Raw genomic sequence first — 26,027 nt, forward strand, 5'->3', positions numbered from 1 at the left:
CCTGAGAAGAGATAGTGTGGTATAAATGTAAATTTAAAAAACAATGAAAAGGAGGGAGAGTCAGCTGGTACTCTGGTGTAGTGACGGGTACCTCAAAGTATGTGGCACCATGATGAGGTACTAAACAACATGTTCATGCTGTCATGAACAAACGTGTGGTTGAGTATCACATAGTTCACTTATCATTTTTGGAAACTATAATAAAAACATTTTGACTGTTTTTTAGTTTAGAAATCCACCATATAAACGATTTGCATTAAATTAAACAATAATGTCGATATCTCTGGGTTACAGTTCTGATATTTTGTAAAGATGAACAAAAATGTCCATCAGCACTAAAATAACACAGTGTTAGCTCAATGACACAAAGCTGGAACCTGCAGGTACCACAGCCATGAATGCACAGAAACACACGACTCACACACACACACTGCCCTCTGCTGGTTACTTCCTGAGCTGCAGTTTGCAGGATTTGTAGGAATAACAGCAGTTTCAGGTTAAACGACAGATGTAATCTTCCAGATTAAAAATATAAAACCTGTCCTTCACCTGAACAGGTGATCCAGCAACCCAAACACGTGTTTTAGACTGTAGGAATAACAATCAGTCAAAGTCCAGATCTCATCTGCCAATCATAATCGAGTTTTCATGTATGTTCATTTTACTTGTTTGTTTTCAGTGCTTTAACCTACACTGATCAGGTTTGAACCACCTGCCTCATATTGTGTGGGTGCCTCTCTGTAGCTGCCTGTCCTGACGAGGCATGGACCAGACTAGATCTGTAGTTCAGGGATGCTCGACTGGATCCTGGATGTGGGGACTTTGGAAGCCAAGCCAACACCTCGAGCTTGTTGACACATGGTCTGTACAACAATGCTTAAGTAGTTGGTGAGTGTCAAAATAACATCATAGCAGGACTGAGTGTTTCCCAGCAGACCTTTGTCTGTCAGCAGAGAAGCCACAGATGCAAAAACTGTATGGACAACAGTACAGAGCTTACATGTCACACCTACAGCAGCTATGTGTGCCATTACACTCCTGGCATGTTGTTTTTATGCATGCCAGGAGAGCTCACCGAGTCACTGACACAGCAACGTTCACACAGTATGCATCGCAGCACTCGCTGAACCTGCTCTGTAACTTCCTGCATGCTGTCATTTCATGACTGTGCGGTTCCACTTTCACTCTGCAATTACACAACTTACAGCTGATTAGAGAACATTTAGGAGGAAGAAATTTCACAAAGCCCCTGATCATGGATCAAACCTGGATCGTGGCTCAAGAGTTGGCAGTTCGCCTTGTAATCGGAAGGTTGCCGGTTCGAGCCCCGGCTTGGACAGTCTCGATCGTTGTGTCCTTGGGCAAGACACTTCACCCGTTGCCTACTGGTGGCGCCATTGTCCGGCAGCCTCGCCTCTGTCAGTGCGCCCCAGGGCGGCTACAATGTAGCTGCCATCACCAGTGTGTGAATGGGTGGATGACTGGATGTGTAAAGCGCTTTGGGGTCCTTAGGAACTAGTAAAGCGCTATACAAATACAGGCCATTTACCATCATCCTCAAATTCAGTGAGAAAGACTCTAGAATGAAATATAAAGGCAGAGGGCGTGGCTAAGATCTGGAATGGAATACCTGAATTCAAAGGCAACGAGGTAGCCCAGTACTTTTGTCTATCTTAGTCCATAGCTCTATGAGGCTGACTGCATAATCAGACTGCCTGCCTGCCTGGGATGGCATAGCTTTGCTTAGGAGACATTAACGTCGCTCTGGGCCGTCGCTAGCCTTGGTTTCAAATGCTTGCAAAGAGCTGATGTTGTGTTATGTGTTGCATAAGCAATTGATTTTACAGACTAAGATAAAATTATAATATTGGATAAACATGCAATACAACATATAATGCAACTCCAGCCATTAGAGGACTGGGGTATATTCTGGACAGGTCACAATTTAGAATCACAAATAAACCTCACAGTCACAGTTTTGGACTTCAGAATAAAGCTCGAGTGCTCAGACAGAACCCTCAGTGTATTTCCTCATGTGGGGAGATCAGGACGGCTGAAGCTCTGGTAATTAGCCAGTATCTTACTGCTAGTCTTTGATGAGCCTCACACACCCTCTGATTCTGTCCTGGACTCGGAGAGATGTGGTGGACTCTGGAGTTTGCACTCTCATGGCACTTGAACCTCAGGTTCTGATGTCTCAGATGTTTTCCGAGACTGGCTCTGGTTCCCCAGTGGACCTTGGGGTTGCCTCTGTTGAATCCTGGGTTCTGGTGGGTCCTGCAGCTGGCAGCTGGAACCCAGATGCAACTGTCTCTGGAGCTCCTCAGCGCTGTGGGCTAGCATGATGCTCACCTTCCTCTGGTGGGCCAGGGCCTCCTCCTTGTCGTTCAGCTACACCAGAAAACACAGTATTAAAAGTAAAATAACATTTGTTACAAAGGCCCACCCACAGAGACACCAACCAGCTTGTTGCACATCACTTTGTTGCAGACAGTTGGTCACTAGTGGACTTTTGTTGTTGTCAGGTTACAGCTGAGCATTTGTATTTATTTTTAAAATGTGAAAATTGGAGTTTTTCTATAAATTAACATTTCTTGATGATACCGTTCTATCACAGAGAAATATTTTTGCCAGACGAAGCTGAGCAGTGGTGACTACAGAGGCAGTGTCCCAGATAAAGCCAAAGGGCCTCGATCTCTTTCTTTCTCGCGATAATGCTGAAGATATTAGACGAGATACTAACCAAGTCCAGCAGCTTGTAGAGAGTCTCTAAATGTTCATCAGGCATTTTCATCTCCAGACCAGAGGGAAGCAATGCCTTCAGCCTCTTACTTACACTTATTAAAGAACTCTTGTTGGCACCTGTAGAGAAAACGGATTAAGAAGCATCTGTAACATGATTTGTTTACATCGTTTTCACTTTGCAGTGCAAACTTGCATTTCCTGTGCCAGCTTCCTTTAGCTTTGATGTCCGAACAGACAAATGAAGACAAGTGAGCGTAACGTCCACTGTCCTCTGCATAATTACTGACTTTGAAAACAAACTGCTTCCATCAGTGAGACTGTGTCTGATTTGTCCAAAGTTTTTCCACGAAAAAATCAACATTTTCATTGAATGGAGGTCAAATTTGCGTGGCTTCATTACACAAGTTAGTTTTTGCTTTCCCACCAGCGGCGCATCAGTGGCAGCTTCTTTTCTGAGCTTTTTAGGGTTTTTAAGTGTTTGTCTTTGTACTTCTTTGGTACCTTGTTAAAGTATTTGTGCACTATTTTTTACTTTATTTTTTGTATTTTATTTTTCACCTTTGCTGCTGTAATAGGGAATTTCCCCAGTGTCAGATTTAATAAAGTCTATGTGTATCTTTAGTTATTGTAGCCAGCTTATTCTGTGTGGGTCAGGGGAGAGTTGTTTCTCTGAGCTGCTGTGTGAACACCTAATAAAGGGCAAATTCAAACAATGCTCAACATACTTCCCACAACACTGTCTGGAATTATGGTGACCTGTGCTCTCAGAAATTACAATCTTCAATTATGAAACTCGACTGTAATTTGAAAAAGAAAGAACATTTGTGTTTGGTTGGTAGATCTACATCTGTAAAACCCTGACACAGCTACTTTACCAACACCAAGCAGCTTATCCTGTTGTTTCTTGGTTTGGATCATATAAATCTGAAGAAACAAGCCTCATTAGCATTTTAACAGTTTATTCATTTAATAATTAAGGGCCTTGTGTGGGCCCCACCTTCCTGTCTACTCTACACCACCCATTTTTGGGCAAAAAACCTCAAAATTAAATCTTTAAAAAAATATGAGATGAATTCCTTGGGGTGGCTGTAGCTCAGGCGTCTACTGATCGGAAGGTTGGTGGTTCGATTCCTGGCTTCCCCTAGTCTGCATGCCAAGTATCCTTGGGCAAGATACAAACCCCAAATTGCTCTCCGATGGACCCATCAGAGTATGAATGTGTGTGTGAATGTTAGCGTGCGAATGGGTGTGAATGGGTGAATGCACAAGTTGTGTAAAGCGCTTTGAGTCCTCAGAAGAGTAGAAAAGCGCTATATAAGAACCAGAACCAGTCCAAAAGCAAACGATCCGGTTAGTGTAGGATGTTATGTTGACAGCAGACTTGCCTTCAGCTTTAGAGTGATTGGATTTCTTAATATTGGCCTCGGCTACAAGCAGGAACTCCTCACTTCGCTTCCTCAGCTGTTGTTCAAAGGCGATGCGAAAAGCGTCTGCAACCATCAAGGCCTCTTCTTTCCTTAAACGCTGAGCATCCAGCTGTAAAACATACAAACACTAACATTTCATGCCATGGTAAACATTACAGTGGACACAGATGTGTATGTGGTCCACAGGGCTTCACCTGTTTCACATTGTTTCATATTTCCAAAATGGAGTATTTTATAATAATTAATAAAATAATTACACATTTAAATGAAGAATAATCAATCCTGCACACAATATTCCAAAGTGATAAAAGTTTTGTTATGATTTAATGTTGTCAGTGTTTTGTTTTATGTTATGTTTAAGGATTTGTTCTCGTTTCCTGTTTTATTGTGAAGGTCTGCGTCTCATGTGAGTGTGTTCAGTTTTACCTCTGTCTCGTCTTGTTGATTATTCCCAGCTGTGTTCCCCACCTGTGTGCAATCTCCCTGTGTTTCCCTGTGTGTATTTAAGTCGCGTCCTCTGTCTTTGTAGTTTTTTGGGCTGGTCCGTCTGTGTATCCACCATGTCTCATCCGTGTGTTTCCCTGCTGCCAACCGTCATCTGTTTTCTGCTCGTGGTTATTTGTGTTCAGGTTTGTGTTTCTGTTCAGGGTCAGTTTAGTTTTCCCAGTATAGTTTAGTTCTCCTTTCACCATTTTGTCCATCTCTTTTGTTGTGTTTGCCTTAGTGGCACCAGCCATTTTTTAGCCAACCTGGTTGTCCAGTTTAAGATAAAGCCTCTTCTCATCCCACAATCCAGTATCCATCTTCTTTTATGTTGCGGCTATGAGCCGGGTCGTAACAGTTTGCTCAAAATTCTTGCAAATGTATTACAAATAACAAAAAATATAACATGTACATAAGTATTCATTACACTGAGATATAAATAAAGCACTAAAGGTGAATGCTATATATTTTCAAACAGCCTACACCAAAGTATAAATCCAGCACAAAGATGGAGTGAACAGCTATGACCCAAAGGAAGCAGCTAACGAGGAATTACACTTGATGTGCCGAGAACACAGAAGACTGTAGGCTGAGGACAAACTGAGGCAATCCTGGGAATGCTGTATGTCAGTGGTCCCCAAACTACGGCTCGCGGGCCGGACACAGGCCGCCTCCACATTTGACCCAGCCTCCTGAGCAATATTAGAGACACATTATTATTTTTTTCAGTCTGGCCACGCAATCGACACTAATGCACCCATAGAACACTGGGGTGTAGTGGGCCTGCCCGACTGAATCCCTGGAAATGTTTCCTCATGTCAATAAAGCTCATTTGATTTGAATTGTGAACCACGCTAAAAAAAAAAAAATTGCCACTACGACCTCACTTTGCCCAGAACATGAACGTGAGAACCAAATGGGACAGACAAAAAAAAAAAAAAAAAAAAAAAAAAAAAAAAAAAAAAGAATGCAGTGTATTTAACCTGCAGTGGACACACGATTATTTTTTTGTTCAATGCAAAGAAAAGGCTGTTTGTCTCATCTGTCAAGAGATGGTGGCGGCATTCAAAGAATACAATCTGCGCCGACATTGTGAATGCTGTCACAAAGACAAGTATGATAGCTTGTGAGGCCAAATGCGAACAGACAAAATCTCAAAGCTAAAAAGTGGACTGTTAGCTCAGCAGGCTAAACTCAGCTGAACCAGTCATCAGTTCGGGCCAGCTTTCGTGTTGCTCAACTGATAGCAAGCTGCGGTAAACTTTTCAGTGAAGGAGAGTTTGTCAAGAAATGTTTGAATGTTGTCGTGGAGGAGGTGTGTCCCGATAAGAAAGATGTCTTTAATGCTTTGAGTCTGTCGGCGAGCACAATCACCAGACGCGTGGAAGAAATAGGGGGTAATGTATATGCCCAGCTGCAGCAGAAGACGAAAGAATTTGACTTTTTTTCATCAGCACTGGATGAGAGCACGGACGTGCAGGACACAGCGCAGCTTCTTATTTTTATTCGTGGAGTTAGCGCAAACTTTGAGATGTGCGAGGAGCTGGCAGCCCTCCAAAGACTGAAAGGCACTACGACGGGGAGGATATTTTCGACAAAGTATGTCAAACAATGGAAGAGTTGGATCTGGACTGGGCAAAGCTCACGACTGACGGGGCTCCTTGTATGGTGGGCGCATCTCGGGGCCTAATAGGACGCATGAACCGCAAGACGGAAGAACGGGGTCTCACCGCCCCGCTACAAGTCCACTGCATAACACTGTATTCACCAGCAAGCGCTTTGCTGCAAAGTGTTGAAGTGGGATTCTGTCATGAAGGTTGTGGTATCATGCATAAACTTCATCAGAGCAAATGGACCTAAACACAGGCAGGTCCAACAATTCCTGTCTGAACTGGAGTCTGCGTACGGAGATGTGCTGTACTACACAGAGGTCCGATGGTTGAGCCGCAGCAGAGTTTTGAGGCGTTTTTACGAGCTGCTACCCGAAATTAACGCATTTCTTCATTCAAAAGGCAAAACGGTCCCAGAGCTGATCGACCCAGAATGGAAGTGACACCTCGCATTTTTAACAGACGTGACAGAAATGCTGAACGGCCTTAACTTGCAGCTACAAGGCCAGGGGAAACTCATTTGCGACATGTATTCCCACATAAAAGCATTTGAGTTGAAACTAGCGCTGCTTTTGGAACAAGTGAAAAAGCACAACTTCAGCCATCTCCCTGCTACCCAAAACCTTTCTGCAGAGAACCCAGCAGTCCGTTCCCAGCTGAAAAGTGTGTGGAAGCACTGGAAATGCCAAGGCAGAGTTTGTGTGCGATTCCGTCAATTACATGTTCATGCAAAAGAAATCTGTCTTTTCCAAAACCCCTTTGTTGCCGACATCGATGAAGCCCAGCCAGTTTGAGCTGGCTGAGTTACAGAACTGTGATGTTCTGAAAGACGCATTCAAGCCCAACAGTCTCGTTGACTTCTCTGCCGCCCTCCCAAATGACACGTACCCTAACATAAAAAAAACACACAATGAAGATGTCCACACTTTTTGGCAGCACGTATATCTGCGAGCAAACCTTTTCACGCATGAAACTCCTGAAAACTCTGATGAGGTCAAGATTGCCAGATGAACATCTGCATCAGTATTTGAGACTGGCTGTGACTAGAATGGACATTCAACTTCTCACCGGCCAGATGCAGGCCCACAGTTCACACTGATGAACATACAGTACATAGGTAAGCTCACTTTTGTGACTTGAATTGAGTCATTCTGAGTATAAACAAATATAATCATGAGAAAATCTACTGGGATAAAATCCATCTCTACAACCATACTGGTATTGAAATGTATTGTGCTGTGTAGGTGCTGTATCACTTAGTTGGGTTTCTCAGCCTGCTTGCTTTGTGGTTTTCAGAGGGAAGTTGATGAGAGAGAGCAAACAGTGGTGTCTACTAGGCTAGCCTACTGGAACCTACAAAACTGGATTATAAGGAAAGAACACAAGAACTTTGAGAGACTGCTCATATGAGTCATTTAAGAGATTCTGCTCTGACAACTGAAGCTTAACTTTTACCTAAGATTGTGCACAGGACAACAGAAACTTTATTTCTGTGAAGAACCCAGAGAGGGTTATTTGATTATTTATTGATTTCATAAATAGTGTTATTAAGTATTTCCTGAGTTAATTTTTTCTGTGAAGAACCCAGAGAGGGTTATTTGATCTCGGAAAGGGTTATTAATATTTGGTTATGTGTGGCTTTCTGGAAAACAATAAATGTTTACATTTCGGCAAACCTGCGATCGTCACACTTTTTCTGTTACAAACTGACCCTGGCCCCCTATCAGAGAAGGGAAAAGTTATGTGGCCCTCACTGGAAAAAGTTTGGGGACCCCTGCTGTATGTGAAAGGCAGTGATCCTGAACACGGTGCACCAAGTGCAAGAGAAACTATTTAATGACCAGTGTTGGGGAGTAACGGAGTACATGTACCGCCGTTACGTATTTAAAATACAAAATATGAGTAAGTTACTTTGCTGAAATAAAGGGATTACACGGCGGTATTTTCCTGTTTCATATGTTCGGCTATGCCCTCTCTATTCTTGGTCTCCACGCCCCAAACAAAACACGCATTAATAGAATAGAATAGAATAGAATAGAATAGAATAGAATAGAATAGAATAGAATAGAATTCAACTTTATTGTCATTGCACATGTCACAGGTACAGGGCAACGAAATGCAGTTTGCATCCATCCAGAAAGTGCTTTAGTCGTGATATAGATATATTACAATATAAATTAGCAATAATAGAGATGTGTAAGTATATTACAGAAATGGGTCTATTATGGTATGTTATAATGTACACAGTGTGAAGTATGTTATGAATATTCTATAACTATAAGTATGTACAGGCTGTAGTGAGTACAAGCTATGTACAGGCTATGAACAGGATATAAATATGAAATAAAAACTATACAGAAATCTGAGATATACAGTTATACAGAATGTGAACTATGTAAGTTATAAACAGTTGTGGGATTAAAAATTATCGTATGTACAGAATGATTATCTACACAGAACTATACAGTAGTGGTAAAGTGCTAGTGGTTGTGGGTGTGTGTATGTTCAGTCCATGAGTTTAACGTGGGTCAGATGTCAGGAGGCAGAGTTCAGGAGTCTGATAGCTGTGGGAAGAAGCTGTTCCGGTACCTGGTGGTCTTAGTCCGGAGGCTCCTGTAGCGCCTCCCAGAGGGCAGGAGGGTGAAGAGTCTATGTGATGGGTGACTGGGGTCTCTGATGATTTTCCCAGCCCTTTTCAGACACCGCTTCCTGTAGATGTCCTTTATGGCAGGAAGTGGTGCTCCGGCGATGCGCTGGGCAGTTTTCACGACCCTCTGCAACGCCTTCCGGTCCGAGGCAGAGCAGTTCCCGCACCAGACTGTTATACAGTTGGTCAGGATGCTCTCGATGGTGCAGCGATAGAAGTTCACCAGGATGTATGAGGACAGGTGGTTCTTCCTCAGAGTCCTCAAGAAGAAGAGGCGCTGGTGAGCCTTCTTGACCAGCTTGGAGCAGTTGGTCGTCCAGGTGAGATCTCGGAGATGTGGACTCCCAGGAACTTGAAGCTGCTCACACGCCCACAGCCGTCCCCTTAATGTGGATGGGTGGATGTGGGTCAGCATTCCTCCTGTAGTCCACGATGAGCTCCTTAGTCTTCTCGGTGTTAAGCAGCAGGTTGTTTGTGTCGCACCACTCAGCCAGACGATCCACCTCCTCCCTGTAGGCGGCCTCATCGTTGTCACTGATGAGGCCAATCACCGTGGTGTCATCTGCAAACTTAATGATGGTGTTGGAACCATCAGCAGGTCTGCAGTCGTGGGTGAAGAGGGAGTAGAGGAAAGGGCTCATCACACAGCCCTGTGGTACACCGGTGTTCATTGTGATGGTAGATGAGCAGCGGTTATCCAGCCGGACATGTTGGGGCGGTTGGTCAGGAAGTCCAGTAACCATTTGCAGATGAGGGAACTGATGCCCAGGTCTGTCAGTTTCCTGATGAGTTGTGAGGGTGGATTGTGTTGAATGCTGAACTGAAGTCTATAAACAGCATTCTGGCGAGGTGTTGTTGTTGTCCAGGTGTGAGAGGACAGAGTGCAGTGCGATGGAGACTGCATCCTCTGTGCTCCTGTTCTGGCGGTATGCAAATTGGTGGGGTCCAGGGTGGGGGAGACAGGATTTGAAGTGTGCTAAGACCAGCTGCTCTAAGCACTTAGTGATGATGGGGTGAGGGCTACTGGGCGGTAGTCATTGAGGCTAGATGGGTTGGAGTTTTGGGTATCGGGACGATGGAGGTGGATTTGAAGCAGGCGGTACCACAGCGTGGAGCCAAGGACAGGTTGAATATGTCTGTGAGCACTCCTGCAAGCCCCAGAACACGCTCTGAGAACACGCCTGGGATACCATCAGGACCTGCAGCCTTGTGGACATTGATCCTGCTCAGCACCGCTCCTACATCGGTGGGGGAGAGAGTCAGAGGTTGGTGGTCTGGCGTCATGTCTGTTATGGTTGTGGTTGTGGGGTTCCCTCGCTCAAAACGAGCATAAAAGTTGTTGAGCTCGTTGAGGAAGGAGGCATCAGAGGATGTGGGGAGGGTTTGGTGGTCCTGTAGTCTGTAATGGTCTGGAGTCCTTGCCACATGCGTCGGGGTTGGAGTTGGAGAAGTGTTCTTCTACCTTCTTTTTGTAATGGTGTTTGGCTTTTTGATGCCCTTCTTTAGATTAGCCCTGGCTGTACTGTAGGCGTGTGCATCTCCTGACCTAAAGGCGGTGTTGCGGGCCTTCAGGAGGAGACGAACATTCCAGTCTGTGTTTTTAAATCTGTCCTGGAGCACTGCGTCTGTCCCCTCTGGCCACACTTTAATTGTCCTCACAGCAGGTTTCACACGTTGGATGAGTGGTGAATACCTAGGTGTGAGGAACAGGAGAGATGGTCCGATTGTCCAATGTGGGGAGGGTGTTGCTTTGTAGGCTCCAGCCAGGTTGGAATAAACATGGTCTAAAGTCTTGTCTCCTCTGGTGTGGCAGGAGACATGTTGGTGGAATCTGGGAGGACTGTCTTTAAGTTGGTGTGGTTGAAGTCGCCAGCAACAATAAAAGCAGCCTCGGGTGTTTATTCTGGTGTTTGTTTATGGCTGCAGAAAGTTCTTTCATGGCCAACCTAGCATTAGCGTCAGGGGATATATACTGCAGTGAGTATGATCAAGTGAGTTCTCTGGGGAGATAATAAGGTCTGCATTTGACCATTAAAAACTCCGCATTAGGTGAGCAGTGACTCTCAGTAGTAGTGGAGTTCATGCACCAAGCATTGTTAATATAAATGCACAAACCTCCACCTCTGGTCTTGCCGAGTCATCTGCTAGCCTGTCGGCTCGGTGTGTGTGGCGCCCTGCTAACTCGATAGCATTGTCCGGCAGCTGTTGTTCAACCATGTTTCGTGAAAAACATGACATTTGAGTCCATAATCCGTCTGTTGTTAGTGATGGAGAGCCGTATCTCATCCATTTTGTTTGCCAGAGAACGGACATTGGCGAGGAAAATACTGGGTAAAGGCAGCCGATGTGGTGTTAGCTTTAGCTTAGCCCGTAGCCCGTAGCCCTCCGCGCCTACCTCGCCTTTGTTTACGTTCTCGGCACCGTCTGCGTGCACTTCCGCCCGGCCGGGGAGAGTGGGCAGCCTCCGGTGTTCTGGAGATCTCTGGGATGAGTCGGAGATCGGCGATAAAACTGTTGGAGTTATGAGTCCAGATGTCCAGAATCTCTTGTCTGCTGTAGGTCAGCAACGCACAGCAATTCTGGATGAATAATCCGGTTAAAAGTAGATAAAAAACCGCTAAATAGCAGATTCTGGAGAGACACTGAGCCTCGCGTTGTTCACGCGCCGCCATCTTGGTCTAATGCCAAGAGGCTCTAATGCCTGTGTCTCAATCTCGCGGCCCATGTCACCTCTACTTGTCGGGCATAAACCGGTCCGTGAGGCAAAAAAGGTTGGGGACCGCTGATCTAAGAGGGTGTGTTTGAACCATCCTGAGATGAACTGAAGTCTGTTGGCTAAGAAGTAGTGTTGAAAGTTATGCAGATCTAGTCCTCCTTCGTCCTTGGTCCTTTGTAGTGTTTTAAATCTGATACACAGGGGTTTATCTTTCCAAAGGAATGTAGAAATATACGAATCCAGAGATCTGAACCAGTCTGGTGATGGTTTACTTGGGATCATTGAAAATAAATAATTGATTCTTGGCAAGACCATCATTTTTATTGCACCGACCCTTTCCATGACTGATATGGGTAGAGATTTCCATCTAGCCAGGTTGTCTTCTACTTTCTTTAGAAGTGGGATGTGGTTTAATTTAGTTAAATCTGCAAGCTTAGGAGAGACATTAATGCCTAAATATTTAATATATCCAGATTACAGTGGGGTAGAAGAAGAATTATGGAAGGAGCAATTAACTGGAAGAACTGTAGATTTTGACCAGTTTATTGAATAATCTGAAACTCTTTTTCAAGAGTTTATTAATGTAATTATCTCAGAGTGGTTTGTGAAAGCAACACATCATCTGCACAGAGACTGACTTTATGTTCTACATTCTTGCAGCTTATGCCCTTAATTACTGCAGCCTGTCTGATTGCTGCTGCTAGTGGTTGGATAAAAACTGCAAACAGTGAAGGGGAGAGTGGGCATCCCTGCCTGGAGCCCCTCAGGAGACAGAAGCTGGAGGATGTTTGGTCATTTGTTCTGATACAAGCTGTTGGGGAATTATATTTTTAGCCAGTTCCAAAACCAATATTTGATTATTCAGAATTTTTTAATTCATGAATCAAATTGAATCGATGCATAGACGATAATAACTGATCCGAATAGAAAAAAAAGTTGGAACTTGGTGCAGTGATAGTTACATGACGTTTACCTCCTGTTGTAACTGGACCAACTGCTTCCTGCTGGCAGCAGCAGTCCGACTACATGGACACGGTTCAGTATCAAACACACACTGGCAGGCTCCCAGTACAGTCAACTGGAAAACAGAGATTAGAAAGGATACTACTGAGTACAAGTGCAAGTTAATGATAATTGTTTTGATATATACTTTACTGTAGTAAATGCCATTAATTATATGCTATTCTTTGCATTTGATTTTCAATATCTATAACTATGACAGTGACAGATGCTGTAACCAATAACCAGGCACTAATACCTTTAACCACACTGTGTTAATAGTTTTAAACATGTTTGGACCCAGGGGGGGGGGTAACCCAGCTGTGGCAGAGTGGTTCAGGGAGTGATCACACACCAGCTCCTAATAAAATATTCCTCTTATTTAGTGAAACACCTGGAAACTGCTCAGCCTGGTTAGCTGTTGTATGTGTACAGGACAGGGATAGCTCAGTAGGTAGAGTGGTGGCCCCATGATCCGAAGGTCAGGGGTTCGAATCCACTGAATGGCTACCCTGAGGTACCCCTGAGCAAGGTACTGTTCCCCAGGGCTGCTTAGTGGCTGCCCACTGCTTCACTGAGTGAATGGGTCAAATGCAAAGAGAATCATTTCCCCACGGGGATCAATAAAGTATACATTATCATTATTATTATTACAGAGGTCTATCTGTGGTAGTGTAGTCTCCTGCCACAGTTACATTTATAACAGCCTAACTTTGCTCATACTGTTTGTTATTTTATCATTATTCACTGCATAACAACTTACTTGTTCTATTTGATCTTATTTATTGCTTTAAAGCATTAAGTGAGGGGCTACAAACTTTATTTTATCATAGCTGTTCAAGACAAACGACAACTTTCAGTGTAACAATACATACAATCATACAATACATACAATCAGTAAATAAGCTTCAGGTAAACAGTGTGAAGGTCTTACTGTTTCTGATATGGCGTTTGCGCTTGCATGGTGTGGATTCCTCAATAATGGCTTATGTTGTCCAAGTATTTAAAATATTACCTGTGCTACCCCTCACCCTCCTAGTAGACACACCTATGGTATCATTTCAAATCACCTCATTCTCGAGTCATTGTATTCACAAACTTTTCAGATAATTTGACCTTGAGGTCGAGGTCACCGAGATTCTAACTGCTCCTAGATTCTTAGTGTTGCTGAGAATGACAGCGTGCCATTCCACCCAGCGACCTCCACACCCCCGTCGTTTCTCACCTCGAGAACACCTGACTCGGTGTCTAGGCTGTACTGAGGTTTGGTGGCTTGGTAAATTCTCTGCTCCTTCACATTCAGCATGGAGAGAAGTTCCAAGTACTGTCGCTTCAAGGCTGCAGACAGACACATGTTAACCCTCTGCATTAAATATAATGCAGCATCTACATGTGTTGGCCTTGGACTCATTTACCAGAGTTTTCTGCTCGGAGCTGCTGGCTCTCACTCTCCATTTCCTGCAACTTGTCAGTCAGAATCTTGTTCTCACTTGACATTCTGATCATAACAACAGCAGCGTTAGGGTTATAATACAGTTAAGAGACCAGAGACAGAAGTGTATGCAGAGTAAATCTGACCGGTTGTACTTGTGCTCCCAGGACTGCTCAGATTTCTTCATCTGAGCCTGAGAGAAGCTGAGCTCCCACTGCAAACTGTTCACCTCCTGCAAGTGATGAAAGATTTATCTGCAATTTCTTATCAGTTTTCAAATTTACAGTCTTATTGCCTACATTTCATACACTTTCTGATACTATGATGTTGTCAGTGTCTGTTACAATAAACACATTAACTCTGTTGTCTCCTTGACTCGGTTTCATGCTTGCTTTGACAACCTAAAAATCCCCTCAGAGTGCAATTCCCATTTAACTAACATGGAGATTTTAACAAACGTTGGATTGCTAGTACACTGTTGAAAAAAGGAACACTTCAGATGTCAGTAGGGGAAAAACATCATGCTGATATCTATACTGACATGGAGTGAATAATGTGTTAAGAATGAAAGGATTAACATCATTTGATGAAAATGAAATTCAACCTGTAGAGGGCAGATTTCAAAGACAGCTCAAAAATCAAAGTAAAAAAATGATGCAGCAGGATAGTCTGAAATTTCATTGAGCAACTCAAAATAGTACTCAGTATTTTGTTTGGCTCTCAGGTGCTTTGTGCATGCCCAATGACATCCAGGCATGCTCCTAATGAGATGATGGATGGTGTCCTGCAGCATCTCCTCCAGACCAGGGCCTCACTAAAAGAGTAGTCTGAGATGATACCTGGTGATGCTGGATGAACTGAAACAATGTCCCAGAGGTGTTCTACTAAATTTAGGCCAAGCGAGCGTGGGTGCCAGTCAATGGTATCAGTTCCTTCATCCTCCAGGAACTGTCTGCACACTCTCAGCACATGAGGTCGGACATCGTCATGCACCAGGAGGAACCCAGGAATCATTGCACCAGCATATGACAATGTCTGTGGATGCAAGGATTTCATCCCAGCACCTAATGGCAGGGTGTTGCTGCCTGGCTTGCAGAGGTCTGTGTACTCCTCCATGGATATTCCTCCCTGACTGACACACCACCAAACCAGTCATGCTGAACAATGTTACATAAACATATCATTCTCCATTGCTTCTGTCACATGTGCTCAGGGTGAACTTCCTCTCATCTGTAAAAACCACAGGCCGCCAGTGCTGGACCTTTTAGTTCTGGTGTTCTATGATAAATGCCAAGCAGATTCTACGGTGCCAGGCAGTCAGCTACTAGATCAGCGGTCCCCAACCTTTTATGTACCACGGACCAGTTTATGTCCGACAGTATTCTCACAGACCGGCCTTTCAGGTGTCGCGGATAAATACAACAAAATAAAACCAATACTGGTACCAGAAAAAGAAGATTTATTAATAACACACGGGAAAAGACCCAGGGAAACCAAGTTCATGATAAAAACGATGAAAACCCTGAAAACCATACATTTCACATCCGAGCCTCAACTCTTTCCTGGTACCAAACGACTCACAGACAGGTACCGGTCCGTGGCCTGGGGGTTGGGGACCGCTGCACTAGAGGACGTCATGAAGTTTGGTCCTCATTGTTATTATTATTAGTAAGAATGTAAGATTCAAACCGACACATTCGATTGAAGATTCTGGGTCTTTTGTGGCAGCATCTTTTAATCTTTTTGACACCCCAGTTATGCTGAGGAGTTTCTATGCCCCTGTCTGGGATGACTATAAATTTGCTTTTTACTTACCAACCCTAGATGTTTTTTCTTGGTGGAAATTTCCCCTTTTTTCAGATAAATGATACCCCTGATATTTTGAGAGGCATTTTATGGGAGGCTTGTAAGGCATATCTGAGGGAGCAGGCCATCTGTTTTCCCTCTCACCAGAAAAAAGGTCAACACAGACAAAACAACTAGGCTTTTGAATCAACCATTGGAAATGTACACACAATATGCCAAAAGCTCCCTTGATAACATAACCTCTGGGATCCCTGAGAGGCACAAACCCCTCCACTACTCCATGTACAGTTAAGCCCATAATTATTCATACCCCTGCCGAATTTTGACTTAAAGTTACTTTTGTTCAACAAGCAAGTTCTTTTTTGAGCAGAAATGACACAGGTGTCTCCCCAAAGATAATAAGACGATGTACAAGAGGCATCATTGTGGAAAAAAATATTTCTCAGGTTTTATTTATATTTTAGCAAAAGTATCATGTCCAGAATTATTCATACCCTTCTCAATAATCAATAGAAAAAGCCTTTATTGGCTATTACAGCAATCAAACGCTTCCTATAATTGCAGACCAGCTTTTGCATGTCTCCACAGGCATTTTTGCCCATTCATCTTTAGCAATGAGCTCCAAATCTTTCAGGTTGGAGGGTCTTCTTGCCATCACCCTGATCTTTAGCTCCCTCCACAGATTCTCAATTGGATTCAAGTCAGGACTCTGGCTAGGCCACTGCAAAACGTTAATGTTGTTGTCTGCTAACCATTTCTTCACCACGTTTGCTGTATGTTTTGGGTCATTGTCGTGCTAAAATGTCCACTGGTTCCCAAGGCCAAGTTTTTCTGCAGACTGCCTGATGTTGTTGTTGAGAATCTTCATGTATTGCTCTTTTTCATGGTGCTGTTTACTGTGATTAGGTTCCCTGGTCCATTGGCTGAAAAACACCCCCAAAGCATTAGGTTCCCACCACCATGTTTGACAGTGGGGATGGTGTTCTTTGGGTTGAAGGCTTCTCCATTTTATGCCAAATGAAGGAAACATCATTGTGACCAAATAATTCAATTTGTGTTTCATCTGACCATAACACTGAAGACCAGAAACCTTCTTCTTTGTCCAGATGAGCATTTGCAAAGGCCAAATGAGCTTTGGCATGCCTTAGAAGTGCCTGGAGAAGTGGCGTTTTCCTTGGTCTGCATCCGTGGAACCCAACAGTGTCCGTTGGACTGTCTGCCTTGAGACATTGCCACCAGCAGAGCCCAGATTCACCAGAATGGCCTTGGTGGTGATCCTTGGATTCTTTTTCACCTCTCTCACTATTCTCCTGGCCAGCACAGGTTTCACTTTTGGCTTCCGACAACGTCCTCTGAGATTTTCCACTGTGCGGAACATCTTGTATTTTTAATAATACTTTGCACTGTAGCCACTGGAACTTGAAAACATTTGGATATGGCCTTGTAGCCCATTCCTCACTTGTGAGCAGCCACAATGCACAGCTGCAGGTCCTCACTGAGTTCCTTTGTCTTAGCCATGAATGTCCACAGACCACCTGCAGAGGGCTGCTGTTTTTCACCTGTTGAGTTGATTAAAACAGCTATTTCCAATTAATCAGGGTAATTAGGATGCTTTAGAACAGCTTTGACTATTTGGAATGGTATGGAACTTTGGATTTTCCCAGAGACTGTGACAGTTTGTAAAGGGTATGAATAATTCTGGACATGATACTTTTTGCTCAAATGTAAATAAAAGCTGAGAAATATTTTTTTCCACAATGATGCGTCTTGTACATCATCTTATTATCTTTTGTGAGACGCCTGTGTCATTTCCAGTCAAAAAATAACTTGCTAGTTGAATAAAAGTAACTTTAAGTCAAAATTTGCCAGGGGTATGAATAATTATGGGCTTAACTATATCTATTTTGTGGTCTTTCCCTGCCTGCAACCTTCATACCAGCTGAAATTGCTCAGCATTCAACTGTAAATGGAGAAATATCTTTTTACACCACTAACTCTTCTGGAAGAGTTGTGTTTATGTTAAACAGGAATAGGTTAGTTGGTTCATGAATGCTGAGCAGGAAAGAAGAATTTTAGCACTAATAGATCGATTCCTTACAACCTTATCTGAGTTTCTTCTATTTGTTTTTATTTATGTACTTTTAATTGAGTTGCTTTTATAAAAACCAGAAATGACGTTACCTTCTCGAGTGCTTTGGCTTTCTCCTCAGTTTTCTGCAGCACACTTTTAGTGTGACTTGTAGCTTTGTCAAGAATGGCCTGTGAACAATACACACAATAGTTTTCAGTCATCAACTGATTTCTGTGGGATTTAATGCAGTTTATAACTACAGAAACTAGTTTCAGTTTGACTAAAGGAAAATGTTTTTACGCCTCATGAAACGTACGGGTCAGTCTTACATTAAATGCATTACATGCACATACTTTTTAATCAGTGGTGTTCTATGAGGGCACACAAGGCAGGCACTGCTTGTACAATGAAATTTAAAATAATTTAATTCAAAGTCAATCCTTCCCCCTTAATTTCAAACACAGGAGCCATAAAGTTTCTCTAATTGCGTTTGGTTATTCTGGATAAATCTGTGGGCTTAAATAAGTGTTTATATTTGTTTCTCTCTCTCTCTTCTCCAATGACAGTACTTCAATAATTACTTCCTCCAAACCATCAATGTGTGTTTTAAAGGAACTGTGATGCACTGGTTTGAATTCTGTCTAATAGACTCCAGTTTTTGTATATTAATCGTGAGTCTTCACACAGGAATGGTAATCATCTGTGCAAACAGATGACACAAACGAGTTAAACTACCAACATGTCTTAAAGACATAAAGGCATGGATGTCCCAAGATTTCCTTCTTCTAAATTCAGACAAAAATTTGCAGACTGGCAGATCCAGGGCCAACTTCAAGCCAATAGCACAAGTAGCCATGAAGTTCGGGATTTAGCAAGGAGATGCTCTGTCCCCACTGCTGTTCTGCATAGGCCTGAACCCCTCACTAAGATCACCAACAAGACTCGTCTACATGGATGACATCAAGCAGTGTTCCAGAAGTGAACGAGAGGTCGATTCACTGATCCATACCAGTACGATCTAAAGCTATGATATCGAATGTCATTCAGACTGGAGAAGTGTAGTTGGATTGTAACGAAGAGAGGGAAAGTAGTCAGAACCAAGGGGATTGTGATACTTAATATCTTACAATTCCCCTGCTCAAGAAGACACTTCACAGCATCGACAGGCCAATGGATGGGGGAGTGTACTATAAAATTTTGGACGAGAACCTCCTTCCCAAGCCCGAACACTATAGATCAGTCAAAGATGGATCATCTAGCATGATAATGACCTCAAACATTTTGCCAAGGCAACAATAGAATGGCTACAGAAGAAGCATATTAAGGTCATGGAGTGGTCTAGCCAGTCTACAGGCCTCAATGCTACAGAACAACCTATGAAGGAAGCTGAAGCTTCAAGTTGCCACCCAGTAGCCAAGAAACCTAAAGGATTCAGAGAGTTTCTGTAAAGTGGGCCAGAATCCCTTCTAACATATGTGCAAACCTGGAGACCAACAACAAGAAATGTCTTAATGCTGTTCTTGACAACAGGGTTTCTCCCCAAATACTAAGTCATGTTCTCCTTTAGAATCAAATTTTTATTTCATTCCATTTTCTTTTTATAATTTATATTAAAACTTAGTTCAATCTGGTGTAATGTCTTGCCAAAAGTCCTAAAAGTAAATATTGTTAATAGAGTCCAAAGAAGTTAACCCAGCTACTATAAGTTGCTCTACCTTGCCTTGCAGAATCTTCAGAGCTTCATATTTTCCTTCAAAGTAACGGTGTGCTACATCAAGCTCACAGCATAGTGCATCTATCATCTGCCAACAAAGAAGCAGCACTTGTTAGTTTCCAGGCTACAATTAAGTTAACATTAGTTACATTAGCTATACTTTTCTCCTACCTTAGTTGCTTCCTGTAGTCTTTCCTTGAGTTCACCTTTAGACAGGTCAACGAGTGAGCCTACACAATCACAGAAGACGCTCTTTTATCAAGACAACATTGTCAGTGTAGTCAAAGACGTTCAAACTGAGCAGATGCTGCAGAACCCAAACTAGCTAGCGTAACAGTGTAACTAGTGTCATATGATAACATCTGAAACACTATGTAAAATATTTTTTAAAAAGCCAGAGATATGAGTCATAGAGACAAGATGTTTAAAAAACTGCTAAGTTGACTGAAGACAGAATGACAAGATTTCAGATGTTCTTTGTATTTCATTGCTGATCCAAAACGCTTCTTCATGTCCAACTGAAGAAATCCAAGGAGTTTAAATTGTTAGCTAGTTATAAATAAAAATGATGAAATGTGCTGATATGGTGTATATTCTTTGGTGTCCTCTGTACAACAGTAAGAAACACACATTAGAAACTCTTACCAAAGTGTGAAAGCTCCCGCTGGGCTCTCTGCTGTGTCTCTGCAGTTTTTATTGTAGGTATCCAGACGGCCTCTCCTGCTCGACTGCTGCACTGCAGCGGGTCTGTTCTGAGCAGCCGACTCTCTGAGCGACCGCTCACTCTTTCACTCTTCATCCTAGTGGAGCTGAGTGCTGTTGTGACTCCTATCCCATCACCCAGGTCCCCATCCACCATATCATCGTTCAGGCTGCAGTCCTCACTGAGCTCCTCCATCTGAAAAAGGTCCCCACTAAACTGGACACAGGCCACATACTGGTTTCACCACAGGTAGTTATGTAAACACAAGTATTTAAATACTGCTTATAGACAAGTAGCCAGTCCTTAGATATTTCTACGTACACCAAGTCTGAGTACAGAAGTCTGGATGGGATTTTTATGATTTTTGCCTGAATGTGTAGAAATTTTTTATTTGCATTTTTTCTTGTTTCATTGTAAATGAGGTACATGTAATCATTATAATATAACATTAAAATGCATGCCACTCTATTGATAAGAAGCTCCAGGAACATGAAATACAGCCTCGTTTTCTGTTCAATGAAGTAGATGAGTATAACACGGACAGTTGTTACAAAATAACACATTGCACTTGTTACAGTAATGGGTGTAACTACAGCTGAAAGTAACATGTTCACAGATGGAAGCAGGTTCACTCTGAGACAGATGTGGAAGGAGGAGCCACTTTATGCTGCCTGTAACATCGTTCAGCATGACTGGTTTGGCAGTGAGTCAGTGATGGCCTGGGGATATGTCCACGGAGGGACACAGACCTCTACAGGCTAGCCAATTCAATTCAGTTTTATTTATATAGCGCCAAATCACAACAGCAGTCGTCTCAAGGCGCTTTATATTGTACAGTAGATACAAGCCAGTAGCACCCTGACTGTCATTAGGTATCGGGATGAACTCCTTGGACCTGCTGTCCAAGGTGCACTGATGAAGTGGGTCGAGGGTTCCTCTTGGTGCACGACGATGGTCAACATGAAGTATCCAGGCAGTTCTTAGAGCAGGGGTGTCCAACTCCAGGCCTGGAGGGCCGGTGTCCTGCAGGTTTTAGATCTCACCCTGGGTCAACGCACCTGAATCACATGACTAGTTCGTTATCAGGCTTCTGGAGAACTTCAGGACATGTTGAGGAGGTCATTCAGCCATTTAATCAGCTGTGTTGGATCAAGGACACATCTAAAACCTGCAGGACACCGGCCCTCGAGGCCTGGACTTGGCATGCATACAAGCACATGAGTGACATCAAGACCCATCGAGATCTGATGTGTTTCAACATGTTGCTTTATTTTTTTAACTGTATAGTAGATACTTATAATTGTGCCTATGATGAAGTGCTTTTTCAAAGTCTCCATTCCACATACAGCACAGAGTCAAACACCATCACAGATACAAATGCTGGCAAATACACTGAATGTGACACATCAAACACATGCAGACAGAAAATGTGACACTGCACTGTGAGGGTGGATGAAGAAAGGAACATAATACATACAGAAAACAACAGTGTTAGGATTTATCAGAAATGATTTTTTAAAAGGAGATTTGTGCTACTCTCCCCAGATAAATATGGCATCTGTGTCTTAATCCTCAGAGCCCTTTGCACAGTGCACACAGACTTGTATCTGAAGCTATAAGAAACATCTTCCTTCATCATCCTCTCATTTATACACACTGCCCTGCTGTTTTCACAGGGAAACAGCAACCTGAGCTTACAGCAGATTATTCTGGAAAGGCTGACATCACTCCCTCATCAGGTCTGCTGATTTTCGAGCTGATCATTTTTCCTCTTGGCAGAAAGCTGCTTATCACTGAAGTGAACTGGCTGCATCTTTGTCAGTAAATTATTATTATTGTTGGTAGATCACCCTGTGATTGCAGCACCGCAATAACTTTGAGGCAAAATCTGTCAGCAGTTTGTAGCTTAAAATGGAAACTGCAGCGCAATTGAACAGCCAGGGACATATGCATGGCTGCTGCGTGTGCTTTTAACACCACCCTGTACAGCAGGCTTCTTCAAAATGTCCAACTTGGGCAAACAGACCAACATCTGCCTCTGGATGAAGCACTTCCTGACTAACAGTCTGGATGATCACCAATCACTCCCCCACTCTAACACTGGAGCCCACAAGGTTGTGTATTAAGCCCTTTCCTGTACACACATGACTGCACCCCATCACATAGTAATGGTGTAATGTCAGTGTAATGGTCAGATTTGCTGATGACACAACAGTGGTGAGGCTGATCAGCACAAACAATGAGTCTGCCTACAGGGAGGAAGTGCAACACAGCTGCAGTATGGTTTAAAGACAATAACCTTACACTCAATATGTGTTGTGTACTAAGCCCACTATTCTACTCCCTCTACACATCTGACTGCAGTCCCACCCACCCAGATAACATCACTGTCAAATTTGCTGATGACAAAACGGTGGTGGGGCTGATCACAGGGGGAAAGGAGGCGGCCTACATGAAACTGGGAGAATGGTGTGCATTACACAACCTGGCACTTAACATCACCAAGACCAAGGAACTCATCCTGGACTTCAGGCTGTGTCCCCCTGCACATAAACGGTGAATGTGTAGAGCAAGTGGAGTCCTTCAAATTCCTTGGCGTCCACATCTCTGCAGACCTCTCCTGGTCAGCTAACACCACGGCGCTAGTCAAGAAGACCCAGCAGCAGCTACACTTCCTAAGGGTGCTCAGGAAGGAGCAACTAAACCCCCCGCTGCTGGTGACCTTCTACAGGTCCACCATCGAGAGCCTGCTGACCTATGCAGTGACAGTGTGGCACACCAGCTGCACAGAGGCAGACAGGAAGAGACTGCAGAGGGTGGTGAACACAGCACAAAGAATCATCGGCTGCCCCTTCCCTCCTTCTCTGCCATTTATAACTCCCGTTGTCTCAGCAGGGCCAGAAACATCCTGCCCTCCTTACCCACCCCGGCTACCATCTTTTTAACCCACTGCCCTCTGGCAGGCGCTTCAGATCCATGTGGGCCAGAACAGACTGAGGGACAGCTTCTTCCCCAAAGCTATCACCATACTCAACCTTGCACCTGAAATATCTCTGAACTCATGTCTGTGTTTTAGACTGTCGGTGCTCAAACTGTGTCACTCTTGTACTGTGTATTTATATTATTCTTACGGTTATTTTATTATATAGTTTCTTATAATGTGCTAGCATATGTGCACTTTTATGGAGCTGCTTTTTAATCTTGTTATACTACGTACAATGACAAGAAAGGCTTTCAACCTCCACTCCTGTCTCGATACCCACCAGTTTGCTTACAGAGCAAATCAGCCTACAGAGGATACCATCACCATCAGCCTTCACAGAGCACTGAGCCATCTGGAGAACAGGAAGAGCTCCATGAGGATGCTCCTCGTGGACTACAGTTTAGCGTTTAACACTAAAATCCCAGAAATCAACAAACTGGACCACCAGAACATCCCCTCTGCCAACTTCTCCTGGACCAACTGGCCCCAGTCAGTCACACCTGTGACTGTACTCCAACCCACCCAGCCAACGTCATCACTAAGTATACCGATGATACCACCATGGTTGGTCTCATCTCTAACAGAGATCAGACAGTGTACAGGGCAGAGGTAGCGACTTTGTCCTGCTGCTGCTCAGAAAACCACCTGAAACTGAACATCCAACGAAAGAACTCATCATGGACCTCAGGAGGCAAAGACGAGACCACTCCCTCTCATTATAAATGGAAAACAGGTGGAAACTGTCTCCACCTTCAGATTTCTCGGCACCTACATCGCCACCAACCTCACAGCAGTTGCACTTCCTCCGTGTCCTGAGGAAGAAAAACCTGGACCAGGAGCTGCTGCTGGCCTTCCACCACTCCTCAGTGGAGAGCGTGCCTTCCTCCTGCCTGGGTGTTTGGTACAGAGGGGCCAATACAGAGAACAAGAAGGCAGCGCAGAGGCTCATTAACACTGACCAAAATCAGTGGCTGCCCTCTGCTACCCCTTGAGGTCATCATCAGCTCCTCCTGTCTCAGGAAAACTAGGGCCGTTACAGGTGACCCCTCGCATCCCACTCACCACCTGTTTGATCCCCTGCCCTCCAGACGGCACCTCAGGTCAATCAGGGGCCACACCTCCAAACGCCCAAACAGCCTAACTCACACAGGACGACTCCTGAACAGTTTTTACTCCGCAGCCACATCCACACTGAACTCAGAAACTACTACTTGACTGTTTTTTAATATTAATACATAGTCTTATTTATTTCTTTATTATGTGCAATATGTATCAATGCTACTTTCTAATTATTACCCCTGCATACATTTATATTCCTTTGTTGTATTTAAACTGTTGAGTCTGTATTTCATCTCATCTTTTTCGTTGCTCATCTTGAAATCACGTTGGCCAGATAGCCGCTTTTATTTTGAAATCACTTCTCTTCCTGCAGCACGTGGGGGCTAGCTTGACTACATTACTTTAAGTGGAGGCTAACAAAAGTATCATACAGCAGAGACTAGATTAAACACACAAAGCAAAAGAATACAAATAATTATTAGAAGACACGTGACAGAAACAACGTGCATTAAAGATATGAAGTGTTTTTAAAATGTCAACATTTATTCGGTTTTCTGAATAACTTCCTCTTACCTGCAAGCCTGAGACAAAGGTAAGCCTTTGAGTCTGCTCCGACCCGGATGAAGATCTGTTTTAATGAAACTTTAGTTTCAGAGTGAAACCTGCGAAGTTAGAGCGGGGACGGAAAAAAGAAAGTCAAAATACACATTAAGAAGTCCAAAAACAGCTTTTCGCCCAGCAGCGAGCAACCGCGTCTGAAACCTCCAGCACAGTGGAAGCGCCAACACGAAACTACTTCCGGTGTATCAGATTAACTGGTTTTTATATTAACTGGTAATGTTTGCCTACATATTCCAGTCTTCTTTCATCGTTTTTAAAGAGTAGTCGCATGAAGATTAAATACCTCACCACAGAAATAAAAGCTGCACTCTCAAGTTTATTTGTGTTAACCAGCATTATTATCATGCATTGTTTATTATAAGTCTACACATTGATACCTTAAAAACACCTCTGAATATAATATGATCCATTTACAGAAGTCAATCAATTAATTTCTCATCTTAATTTACATGATTTTCACGGTTGAGGCAACACACAGCTCTGCTCAGGAGAAGCAACGTGTTGCTGCTGTGCACTGAAGTTTCTACCCTAATGTAGAATCAGCATAAAGAAAGAAGTTGTTATTAAAAGAAATATTATTCTTCTCTAACAGTTTTCACTGTTGAGTGTATCAGATGGCTGTGTGTCAGACTCTCTGTTGATTGTGCAGTAAAAATATTGCTAGAGATATTGTTATAGACTTCTTTAAAGGGGGGGGGCGGGCACTGTAGATAATCTGCCTAAGAATTTTTCTTCATATACATTTTTCTTTCTTTGCTTCCTCTACAATAACAGGCATAACAACATGAGTTAAGAGTAAACTGTACCCAGAGACGCGAGGACCAAACTAACATCCCAGTTAGTTGTTTCCCTGTAAATGGTGCTGATATGGCGTTTTTCTACTAGAACACTCCTCACTCACCAATTCAAATAGAAGCACCTTTTCTAACATTGTCACACATTCAGTCCCATTAATGCACCAGAGAGCAATTTGGGGTTAGTATCTTGGAGACTGGAGTAGCCGAGGATCAA

The 26,027-nt window shown here is 43.4% G+C and overlaps 1 protein-coding gene across 2 annotated transcripts; it reads right to left on the reverse strand.

The window, feature by feature from the left end:
* Positions 1–1,431: 1,431 nt before the first annotated feature.
* On the reverse strand, positions 1,432–25,183 carry ccdc125 (coiled-coil domain containing 125). Of its 2 annotated transcripts, none has more exons than XM_039620269.1 (12): positions 24,969–25,183; positions 20,296–20,564; positions 19,822–19,880; positions 19,652–19,738; positions 18,047–18,124; positions 14,206–14,291; positions 14,043–14,125; positions 13,853–13,965; positions 12,602–12,706; positions 4,131–4,281; positions 2,744–2,862; positions 1,432–2,391 (listed from the first exon to the last, which is right to left on the reverse strand). In XM_039620269.1, the coding sequence occupies exons 2-12, from the start codon at positions 20,546–20,548 to the stop codon at positions 2,167–2,169; spliced, it is 1,359 nt and encodes a 452-aa protein (XP_039476203.1). In that variant the 5' UTR covers positions 20,549–20,564; positions 24,969–25,183; the 3' UTR covers positions 1,432–2,166. The 2 variants fall into 2 exon arrangements, with proteins under 2 accessions (XP_039476203.1, XP_039476202.1); XM_039620268.1 differs by having other exon boundaries at positions 20,296–20,569.
* Positions 25,184–26,027: the final 844 nt, after the last annotated feature.

This window comes from Oreochromis aureus, linkage group 12, assembly GCF_013358895.1.
Source record: "Oreochromis aureus strain Israel breed Guangdong linkage group 12, ZZ_aureus, whole genome shotgun sequence".
Classification (NCBI taxonomy): Eukaryota; Metazoa; Chordata; class Actinopteri; order Cichliformes; family Cichlidae; genus Oreochromis; species Oreochromis aureus.

Coding starts and splice junctions, on each gene's coding strand:
- ccdc125 (XM_039620269.1), bottom strand. CDS start 20,548: ATGGAGGAGCTCAGTGAGGACTGCAGCCTGAACGATGATATGGTGGAT. Junction 14,292..18,046: donor AAGCCAAAGCACTCGAGAAG/GTAACGTCATTT, acceptor CATCACTTGCAG/GAGGTGAACAGTTTGCAGTG. Junction 12,707..13,852: donor CCGAGTCAGGTGTTCTCGAG/GTGAGAAACGAC, acceptor TCTGTTTTCCAG/TTGACTGTACTGGGAGCCTG.